The sequence below is a fragment of the Rhincodon typus genome, chromosome 5 (assembly GCF_021869965.1).
Source record: "Rhincodon typus isolate 14 chromosome 5, sRhiTyp1.1, whole genome shotgun sequence".
Lineage (NCBI taxonomy): Eukaryota > Metazoa > Chordata > Chondrichthyes > Orectolobiformes > Rhincodontidae > Rhincodon > Rhincodon typus.
Window position 1 is genome coordinate 99,985,197 of NC_063336.1, and position 12,097 is coordinate 99,997,293.

The window sequence follows — 12,097 nt, forward strand, 5'->3', positions numbered from 1 at the left end:
GTGTATTTCTACACTGAGCACTTGCAGTATTTCACACAGAGTGTATTTCCCACATTGAACACTGCATATATTTCACACAGAGTGTATTTCCCACACTAAACACTGCGTATATTTCACACAGAGTGTATTTCCAAACTGAGCACTGGATATATTTCACACAGACTGTATTTCCCACACTGAGCACTGGGTATATTTGACACAGAGTGTATTTCCCACACTGTACAATGGGAATATTTCATATATTCTAAGTATTGGGACTATTTCCCAATTCCAGGCACTTGGAGGTAGTGAATGCAGTTGCTCAGCTTCCAGGTTAGCTCTGCTAATAAAAGTTACCTAAAACTCCATCTCCTGTAATTCTCCCTCTGCAACACTGTCTTGCAATTAATGTTTGATGGTGTTCTGCAATTTGAAAGTCATTGTTTCTGACCCCTCCTCCTGGGTCCCTTGGCCACTAGCCGCTTTGCCCAGTTCCAGAGCAAGCCATGACAGATGTCCCTCCCCTTTCCTACCTCCAGGCTGGAGGACAGGCCCTCCATCCAGATATTCCTCACCCCCTGGGATAGACCCTGCTCTTGACACTCCTTGGACAGACATCACCAACCCCATTCAAGACAGACTTTCCCCCCCCGACCTCTCTTTGAATAGAGCCCTTGCTTCCCCAAGTCAGATTCTAAGTCCAACTCCCTCCCCAGGATAGACTCTCAATGTTCTCCTCCCCACCCCAGCAACCCAGGCCAGGGTCTCTCACTCCAGCCTCCCCTAGGGCTGCCCCTTCCTTCACCCTCACTCCCCACCTCACCCTAGAACAGATCCTTGCTCCCCTTCCCTTCCTCAATCCTGAGACCAACCCTCAGAACTTTATTTCTGGACAGACCCTCAGTTTCTCCCTCCCTTAGGACATACCCTTATTATCCCTCAGCCCCCGCACCTTGGGCCTAATGCTTGCTCACCCACTGCCCCATCCTCTAACTTTACTATCTCCACATCACACCCCCTGGGACAGTCTCTCCTTCTCATCCCCGCCACCATAGTACTGAACCTCACTGCTGCACTCCATCAGTGCCCAGTTTGGGAAATTATAGACTGTCACTACCTCCACTCCTATGATAGAGACTCACTTTCCCTACATCCCTGGGGAAAACGAAGTTCGCCCTCTAACCATGAATAGCTCCAGCCTCTCCGACACCAATAGACAGAATGTTAAAACACACATATGTCTGCATGCGATAACTCCCTGCTGAGAGGGTTTTGGGAAGTTAAACCACACCTCACCAATATCACTGTCGAGCCACACATAACCAACATCACCATCAAACCACACCTCACCGATATCACTGTCGAACCACACATCACCAATATCACTATCAAACCACACCTCACCGATATCACTGTCGAACCACACATCACCAACATCACTATCAAATCACACCTCACCGATATCACTGTCAAACCACACATCACCGATATCACTGTCAAACCACACCTCACCAATATCACTGTCAAACTGCACCTCACCAATATCACTGTCAAACTGCACCTCACCGATATCACTGTCAAACCACACCTCACCAATATCACTGTCAAACCACACCTCACCAATATCAGTGTCAAACCACACCTCACCAATATCACTGTCAAACTCCACCTCACCAATATCACTGTCAAACCACACCTCACCAACATCACTATCAAGCCACACATCACCAATATCACTGTCAAACCACATCTCACCAATATCACTGTCAAACTCCACCTCACCAATATCATTGTCAAACCACACCTCACCAATATCACCGTCAAACCACACATCACCAATATCACTATCAAACCACACCTCACCAATATCACTGTCAAATCACACCTCACCAACATCACTATCAAGCCACACATCACCAATATCACTGTCAAACCACACCTCACCAATATCACTGTCAAACCACACCTCACCAATATCACTGTGAAACCACACCTCACCAATATCTCTGTCAAACTGCACCTCACCAATATCACTGTCAAACCACACCTCACCAATATCAGCGTCAAACCACACCTCACCAATATCTCTGTCAAACTGCACCTCACCAATATCACTGTCAAACCACACTTCACCAATATCACTGTCAAACTACACCTCACCGATATCACTGTCAAACCACACATCACCAATATCACTGTCAAACCACACCTCACCGATATCACTGTCAAAACACACCTCACCAATATCGCTGTCAAAATCCATGTCACCAATTCTACTGTTAAACTCCACCTTCCCAATATCACTGTCAAAATGTACCAGCCCAACTTGAGCACTATTAAACTCCACTGCATTTCTGTCAGACTGCAACAAATGCACTGCTGCACTGTTAAATTCCAGCAGCCTCTCTGAAGACCTGTTAATTTCAACCAGCCCCACCTGAGAACTGTCAAACTCCACCAGTGCAGTGGGAGCACTGACATACTGCATCATCTCCGCTGGAGTACTGCCAGACACCAGCAGCACCCCAGAACACTGTTAAAGTGTGAGAGGTTCACTGGGGTACTCTGTCAACTCCAGCAGTCCAACTGCAGCACTGTAAAAATCCACTGACCCCACTGTAGCACTCTCAAGCTACAGTGTGGCCCTGTGAAACTCCACCACAGCTTTGTCAAACCCCATCACTCCCATTCCAGCTTTCCCATCTCACTGGCGCTAATTCCCAAAGCTTCAAAACCCATGACGATCCTCCCCTCACCTCCGTTGACAATAAAGGAATGAAAAACTGACCCTTTTCCCTCATCCCTAAATCGGCAAAATCTGTTTCTCTTCTTTGTGAAGTGATGCCACTACTTGGAACAATGTTTCCTATATTCTGTTCCTCTTACATTTCTTACGCTGGGAAAAAGTTTCAAAACAAATTACTTTTCACACTAGAAATGATTAATATTAAGTGGATCATTGGTCCCCTTTTTAAAACTGAGGAGTTACCTAAAAAAAAACTGTAGCATGACGATTTTTCTCCTTTGACAACATTGACCATTTAGTGCTGAGTTCCTAAAGTTTTAAAGTTCCTTAATTTTTGTCTTATGTTACAAAACTCAGGGATCATGTTATGTACAAAGGTTGAGTTAGGGTGGGTGAGTAAGAATCTGTGCCAAACAGAAAACTGCTACATCTAACAGTTTTAGTTGAAGATCTGCTAAAAAAGAAGCTGCTCACATTAAAGGCGAGTGGAAAGGGATTTTAATTTTGTGTATTGAATCGCTGCACAAGAAAATAAATCTGATGAAGCGCAGACCTTCAGTCTGTTTCCCATTTTGCACAATTTGTAATGCCTGATGATGCCCAGGTCAGCGACTGCTTGATTATAAGTTCACCCTGCAGATTTACAGTTGGACTGTTGAACAGATGACAACATTTTTGCATTTCAAAGTCACTGACTGGAATGATGAGGCTCTAAACCAGTTCACCGAAGGAAAAGTGGTATGTCAAAAACATAACTTGCATATTCCAAAATAATGTTAGTTTTGAATTGGTATAATTGTAATTTGTATAAATCTGAACAAGTTGAAGCATTATAATTAGAATACGTGATGAGATTTTCTTCTTATAAATTTTTAGCGGCCTTTTGACATTTAACGTTATTACTTCTGTCGTTTAGATTTTCAGAAAATTCTTAAATTCTTGCTGATTTGGAAAGTTAGGAAACCCTATTTAAAATCTATTCCAACTGCAACAGCAATTGCTAAAAGGCACAGCTATAAACCTATGAAAAGCCAATACATGAAATTAATTTTATGCATCAGTTAGTATGTAAGTAGTGGAAAGATTTAATTATATACAGTACCTTGAGTAATTAGGAAAAAGATGACAAAGTACTGTGCAGTGTTTGATAAACCAATTTGCATTTGGATATCACCTTAAAGATGAAAAACATCCTAAGATACATTAGAAGTAGACATTTTTCCCCAGACTATGAAGGGTAATTAAAAGCTTGATGATGAGATGGGTTTTTAAATGAGGAGATACATAGACAGCCAGAGGAATTTAGGAAAGGAATTACAAAAATACAGCAGCAGCGTTCAACAGTGAATGAAGGGAGAGAGATATGCACCGAGGTATCATTGCACAGAAGTAATTCATGGTGGGTATAAAATATACAATAACTCAATATTGCTTTCTCTGTCTTTGTCCTTGAAGAAAATTCTAACAGTAAGCAGCTGTTGCAAGCTTAGACCTAGAAATTGCTTTGTGCTGGCAGGTTGATGTGCTGTGAGGATAGGAACAATTATCGTTTTGATGGCTGTCTCCAGTGATTCCTTTGAGGTTCACTAGTTAGTTTACCTGTGGACCACATTTTCCAAATACAGCTGGCCTACCTAAGAATAAACTGAAATGCCTTGTGACTGTGGATGAGAGAGCTATCTCTTTGGTGTCCCTTCCTTGTACTGAAGAGACCCCTAATATCAATGCAATAGGGATAAGGTATTGCAGAGGGTTGCAAGCATATTCTATCATACCTAGCATAAGGATTTGTGTTACTGCGCAATTGCACATATAATGTATTGGATCACAACAAATTCTGGATTGTAGAGAAAATGTTTCAATCTTAACATTGTCCTGCACATTGGATTAATTCAAGTTTTGTAACAGAGAAGAAAAGGCGGCTGTGTGTTTTCTTACAGCAGTTTCATTTGTCAAGAATATTTTAATCAGGGGAGACAAAAACATATAGAATTTCATCTGTTAAAACGGATTGAACAATGGCAGCTCGTCCAACTCAGAAAAACATGGAGAATCTTCCGGACTTTGTCCAGTTGAATGACCTGGCTTGTGAAACAACAGGAGCAAAGGTAAGCTCACGTCCGTACTCATGAATCTGACAAGGTCTATATGGAATGTAGAAATAAGTAAGTTATTTTCGATTAAAGGGTCTTCACTTTCCCAAAGTAGTGTAAAACCATTGGAATACTTTGGTAGTGCAGATGTTCTTGTTACGTCAGAAAATATGACAACTAGTTAGCACATAATTAAATCCCATTGAAAGCCAGAAAACTACGTGTGTTTGTAATTTTGGCTAAGTCACTGGAGAAGTACCCTACAATTCTTCATATATAAAGTAAGGTGTTTGATATTTATAGAATATGGGCTCATATTCGTGTCACATATAAAAGGTACCATCTTTGATTATACAGCACACCCATACTTTAGAGTCTCAGTTCTGTTTGGAGAATAATTAGTCTTAAAACTGGTAGGATTCAAAACATTTATTGTTGATGTTCATAGGAATTAACTAAACGATGATGACTATTACTGACACAATTAAACATACTTTTACAGCAATATTAGATTAATGTCAAGCTCAAGTACATCAAGGCTCATCAGGTTTCATCAAATTCTACACTATCGCTCCAACAACTTATTTATACTTGTGCCTAATCAGTGAATTCAAATGTTCCATCACCATTATCTCATTCAATTAGCTTTAATGTCCGTTCCCTCCATCACTGGCATGTTACAGCAGCACTGTGTACTATTTACAGTATTCACTATAGCAAGTTGTGAAAGGATCTTCAGCAGCACTTCCTAAATCTATGACCTCTACCTTGAAGGATGAGGACATTGAATGGATGAGAAGATCATTACTTACAACTATTTTCCAAGTCGCACCACCTTGACTCAGGAATATCATAGTAGTCCTACACTGTCTTTGCTTTAAAATCATGGAACTCTCTATCTAACAACCATGTGGTAATGGGTACTGTAACAGTTCAAGAACAGCGACCTCTATTACTTTGTAATGATAATTAGGCATGGACTATAAATATGGATTTGACAGAAACACTATATCTCAAAAACCACTTTATAAAGAAATGAGCCGTAGAGTTGTTACGACAGAAGTTGGAGGGGTGCATTGATTCCTTGTTCTACTCCTCCACTGGGCACATCAAATTTTAATGTAACTCGAGCATTGATATTGCCAATTATGTAGGTATCAACCATATTTATCCAGTGTCAGAATCAAGTCAGCCAAGTTTCTGTAGTTAAATAGTAATTAGTCTACCACAAGCGAAATTTACTCCAGAAAATGTACAGATTATTGCCAAAAAGGTAACTGCCCTTCTTGAAATCTAACAAACACACTCAAATCCAAGGAAAATAAGAGCATCAAAACTTTACAAAGTGATATTAAGTACTTTGGCCAAGTGGCAATTAAACTCAGGAGAAAAGAATGATTCACAGATTGTCCCAAATGGTTTTCTACGGCCAAAGTTGCTTGGAATGTGCAAACTGCTGGCACTAGGGTGATTTCCTGGAACAGCTATGATTGGCTGACTTCCTGGAGATAGTGAAGTAGGTTCTTAAATCATCTTTAGGATTCCTGCATGAGTGGTGAAGATGACTTTTGTTGGGTTTTCAGCTCACTCACTTGAAGAAGAGGTGCAGAGAAAGAGTGGGAGAGTGGGGTGGGCATTTATTCCTTAGGCAAGTTATTTCGGATCCTCTGGGTCCAAATTTCAGTCGCTTCGTTCAACATTTCAACCTGGGCCATGTAACCCCTCTCAGACGATCATATAAACTGTACTTTTCTATCCCAAATACCCATTCCTTGTAAATGCAACATTGTTGCTGTTGTATCTAGTGAACTTTCCTTTGGAAAGCGTTCTTTTCAAACATTCAAAATATACAGGTGTGCACATTTGCATCCAGTCAACATTAATATACAGTAATGTTTGAATCACTTATCTTCACAACAGTGTGATAGGGCAATAGTTAATGGAAGTGATGTGCTTTTTTCTGCTGACTGGAGAAACCTGTGCCACCTCTGGCATGGCAGGCCCATTGCTTTAAGTAACTCAAGCACTCAATTGGCAGCTTTATAAGATGCTGGGGTGGCAAGAAACAAACCCCCACAACCCCCCAAAAATAACCAAGTGCAAACAACTCATTACAGATTTGCTGGTGAGGCTGTCCATGGGTATTCCAGATGTGAAGTAGATTGGAATGGAAGCTGGACGACGGTGGGGTCTACACTTGCCAACCTCTGGTCTGATTAAATGCCATTCTGCCGCCAAACCTGCCCGAGGCAAGGGTATTTAATTCACCCACAGTGTCATTTCCTGCAGAGAAGGAGGACATTCATCCCATCGGCCCTCAGAATGTGAAAATATCCATTTTGGCAGAAAGCATAAGAAAGAAGTATATTATCTAAGTGGTGAGAGGCTGCAGAGCTCTGAGTGTTCAAATTCATGGATTATGCAACGTTAATATGCAGGTTCGACAAAAAATATCAGGAAAGTTAATAGAAGTTATGATTTATTATGAGAAGAATTGATACAAGAGAAGGGAAGTTATGCTTCAGTTATACAGGGTATTGGTGAGACTGTATCTGGAGCACTGTGTACAGTCCTGGTTACCATAATTACAGAAGGATGTTAATGTGTTGGGAACAGTTCAGAGAAGGTTTACCAGACTAATACCTGGAATGAGTTGATTGCCTTATAAGGAAGGGCCAGACTGGCTATAGCTGTATTCTCTGGAGTTTAGAAGATTCAGGGGTGACTTAATTGAAACATATAAGATCCTGAGGGAAATTGCTTGGACAGATTTCAACAGGGTGTTTTCTCTTGTGGGGGAACCGAGAACTAGTTTGAAAATATGATGCTCCCATTTGGTGTGGCACAGTGGCTAACACTGGTGCCTCACAGTGCCAGGGGACCTGGGTTCAATTCTACCCTCAGCTGTCCATCTGTGTGGATTTTGTACATTCTCCCTGCATCTGTATGGGTTTCCTCTGGGTGGTTCTGGTTTCTTCCCACAGTCTAAAGACGTGCAAATCAGGTGGATTGGGTATGCTGTAGTGTCCAGGGATGACATCTAGTTAAGGATGAGGAAACATATTCAGAGGGTTGTGGGTCTTTGGAATTCCCTTCCTCAAAGTCAGTGGATGCAGAATCTTTAAATATTTTTAAGGCAGAGATAAAGAGATTCTTGATTACCAAGGGGCTGAAAGATTCTCAGGGATTTGCAGGAGTTGTAGAGTGAGCTAAAAACTAGATTGGATATGATTTTATTGAATGTTAGAGCAGGATTGAAGGGCCAAGTGGATTACTCTTCTTATCTTGTTTGTATGTTTGTAAAGCAACCCAATCTGTCCCCCTCTCCAATAAATTCTTGTAGCAGTGCGAATGCCTTTATTTCCTCATGTACCCTTGCAATTTCCTTTTAAAATTAGTTTGTTTCTATCACCCTCAAAGGTGATGAGTTCCAGATCACTGTGTAAAAATATTTTGCCTCATGCTCTCCCTGAATCTTTTAGCAAAGTCTTAAATCTATGTATTCTAGTCCTTGTACAATGGATAATATGTCTACTTATCAAAACCTCATCACAATCTTGTACAGCTCCATTAGTTCTCCTCTTGGTTACCTTTGCTCCAAGGGGAATTATTCTGGTACATCTCTTTGGCACGCTTGCAAGGGCACTTAGGTCTTTCCTAAATTGTGGTGACTGGAACTGGATACAGTATTCTTGTTGGAGCCTAACCAGAGCTTTACAGAGGTTCAGCACAACCTCCCTTTTTTTGTACCCAATGCGCCTATTTATGGAACCCAGAATCTCATGTACTTTCTAATCTATTTTTTCATTATGTCCTTTCACTTTCAAAGATTGAAGCACATTACACCCAAGTTCCCTCTGTTGCTGAACACTCTTTAGAACTGTGTCATTAAGTCTATATTGCTTCTCCATTTGGCTATTTATGCCCTGTTGTGGAAAATTTATATCATGATCTCTGTTTGCCACTTCTCCAAGTTTGGTAATCATCATGTGCAGTTTCAAAGTTTGACCCTGTATTCCAATGTCTAAAGCGTTATGGGGATTGTGTGTGTAAAAGGCACTGAAGTGTTTGACCCGTTATAATCATATTAAATGGGCCAGCAAGCTCGATAAGCTGAATTGCCTACTTTTGTTTCTATCTTCCAAAACAGGGACAGTGAAGACGATGGATAGTGTGATATTTGAAGGAAGCACTAGAAACCCTGACAGTGCTTAGAGTAGGTAAATCACCTGGTTCAGATGCCTGCATCACGATTACAAACAGAAGTGCAGGTGGAAATAAGGAAGGATAACCATTTATATCATAACATTGATCCTCAGGGAACACCACTGCCCGACAACTCTCAAAGTCCAGGATTTCACTTTTATCAACCAGGCTATTATGTCATACCAGCCTTTCTTAAAATCCACCCCACACTATCTCCATATCTCTTTACACATTATTAATCAGTAATCTATCAATATATACTTTGAACGTTCTCAAAGATTGAGCTTCCACAGTTCTGTCAAGTGGAGAATTCCAAAGATTCACCACCTTTCCAGTAACCAAAAAAGTTCTTCTCATCTTGGTCCTAATTGGCACCCTCCTTATTTTTAAATTGTACCCCCAGTCTCTCGACTGTGATCAGGGGTAATATCATACCTGCATGTACCATATTTATCCTTTTAAGCATTCTGTAAGTCTCTTTGAGATCACCTCTCAGTCTTCAAATCTCTAGAGAATGCTGGGCCACTTTCACCATTCTCTCTTCAAAGGTCAATCCCACCATTCTGGAAACAAGTCTTTGTTGCACTTTCTTTATGAAAATAATATCTTTCCGGAGATGAGAACTGCACACAGTACTCCAGGTGCAGTCTAACCAAGCTCCTATACAGTTGAAACAAGACTTCATTTCCCCTGTACTCAAATCATCTTGCAATAAAGGCTAACATTTCATTCATCTCTCTGATAGCTTGCTGTACCTGCAAGTTAGTTTCAGTGACTTATTGGTAAAGACCCCCTAGATCCCTCTGTACATCTACACTTTCCAACCTCTTAAGATTTAAGGTACACTCTGCACAACTTTACCTCCTACCAAAGTGAATAACCCCACATTTTGCTGTATTATATTCCATTTGCCATGTTCTTACCCACTCAGTAACACAGTTCAAAACCTCCTGAAGCCACATTACATCTTTTTCATAACACAAATGCCCACTTAACTTTGTATCATTTGCAAATTTGGAAATATTACTTTTGGTTCCACTTCCAAATTATTGTTAAATGTTGTGAACAGCCAGTTGCCAAGTACTGATCCTTTCAGTATTCCACTAGTCACAACCTGCCAACGTGAGAATGATCCATTTATTCCTACTCTCTGCTTTTGGCTCATAGCCAATCATTAATCTTTGCCAGCACATCACCTTGCATACAATGTGCTTTAATTGTGTTAACCAATCTCCTGTAAGGACCTTATCAAAAGCCAGCTGAAGATACAAGTACACTATATCCAGCGACTCCCCTTTAACAATTTTGTTAGGACCATCCAAAGAAATTTGTTGTTGGATCAAAATCACGGAACTTCCTCCCTAACAGCATTGAGGGTCAATCTACAGCATTTGGTTTGCAGTGGTTTGAGGAAGCCGCTCATCACCACTTATGAATAGAAAAAAACCCACAATTTCCCATTTGCAAATCCATTCTATGCCCAATTCAAATACTTTCTGTGCAAGTGTTCATTTATCATATCCTTTAGAATATACTGTAGCATTTTTCCCTACTACTGATGAAAGACTGACAGATCAGTCGTTCCCTTCTTTCTCTCTCACTCACTTCTTAAGTAGTTGGATAACATCTCATATTCTGTCTTCGTCTGTCTTATTTTACTTTTATGCCCACTCTCAACCTATTGTATTTGGCCTGGAACTCACTTGAAGATATCTTCTAGCATGTATTATACATCCTCCTTTTCTTTTTCGTCATGATCTTTACCTCATTTGCCATTGAAGAAGCCTGTTTTTGGCCCCCTTATTGCTTGATCTTTTCGGAATGCATCAATCTTACACCTGAAGCAATTCTTTCTTAAAGACTACCTGTTACCTACTGTTCATTACAGTTCTTCCGGTTAGTCACGGATTTTATTTTGCCCTGACTCAATCCCTTCTCAATTAAATTAGTCCTCTTCTAATTTAGAAGTTTTATATTAGATTGTTCTCTACTTTTTTCCATTACTAATCTAAACTTTATGATATGATGATCACTCTTACCCAAATAGTCCTCCACAGCTGGTCAACTTGACTCACCTCATTTTCCAGCACTAGACCCCAAAATAGGTTCTTTCTATTTGTGAAGTTTTCCTGAATACATTTCATAAATTCCTCCCCCTCCTTATTCTTTAACCTAACATTTTCTCAATTGATTTTTGGGTAATTAGTCTTTCAGTATCTTCCCTAATTAGCTCTTGCATATTTCTGTAATTTCCTTGCAGTTCTGTTTCTCTATCACTCGCTCACTATTAGTAGCCAATAGCATACTCCAAGTAGCAGGATTTTAGCTTTTTACTTCTCAACTCAAACCAAATAGTTTCTGTCCTTGCTTTTTCAAGAACATCCCTTCTTTTCAATACTGCAATGCCTTTCCAAACCATGAATGCCATTCTCACCTCCCTTTATAACTTCTCTTTTTCTACTGAACACTTTATATTTTTGCATGTTACAATTTTTAAGCCATGTTTGGTTATTGCCATCACATCATATTCCTGCGTGTGATGTGTTGCAGATCACCAAACTTATTCATAACACATTGTGTGGTCACATACATGCAAGGCATTGGGCACTTTCCCATAGGTAGCTGACCATGCAGGAAACGTCAAACATCAATTCAATGTTCCCTGTATCCACAGCAGTGGCGATCAGGTCCTGTGAGTGGGTTGGAGTGAGTTCCAATGTGAAGGACAACACTGATACTTATGGACAAAAACAAAGTTGCTGGAAAAGCTCAGCAGGTCTGGCAGCACCTGTGAAGGAGAAAACAGAGTTAACGTTTCGGGTCCGGTGACCCTTCCTCAGAACTGATGGTGGCTGGGAAAACGTCAGTTTATATGCAGAAAATAGGGAGGTGGACGGGGTAGGGAGTAAACGATAGGATAGAGCCCGAAGAGAGAGAAAGACAGTTGGACAGACAAAGGAGTTGCTAACGATCAGGCTGGGAGGGTGAGTAGTTGTTAATGGGTTGGTTAATAGTTGTTAATGTTAATTCACCCTCCCATCCTGATCGTTAGCAACTCCTTTGTCTGTCCAAC

General features: G+C 40.6%; 1 protein-coding gene across 1 annotated transcript in view; it reads left to right on the top strand.

Moving 5' to 3' along the window:
- The first annotated feature begins 3,426 nt into the window (after positions 1–3,426).
- The window catches only part of allc (allantoicase), a 33,525-nt gene continuing 24,854 nt past the window's right edge, over positions 3,427–12,097 (top strand). The window contains exons 1-2 of the mRNA XM_020516820.2: positions 3,427–3,463; positions 4,666–4,833. Of these exons, the coding sequence (XP_020372409.1) occupies positions 4,744–4,833 (90 nt within the window). The 5' untranslated portion in view covers positions 3,427–3,463; positions 4,666–4,743. The remainder of the gene's footprint in view (positions 3,464–4,665; positions 4,834–12,097) is intronic.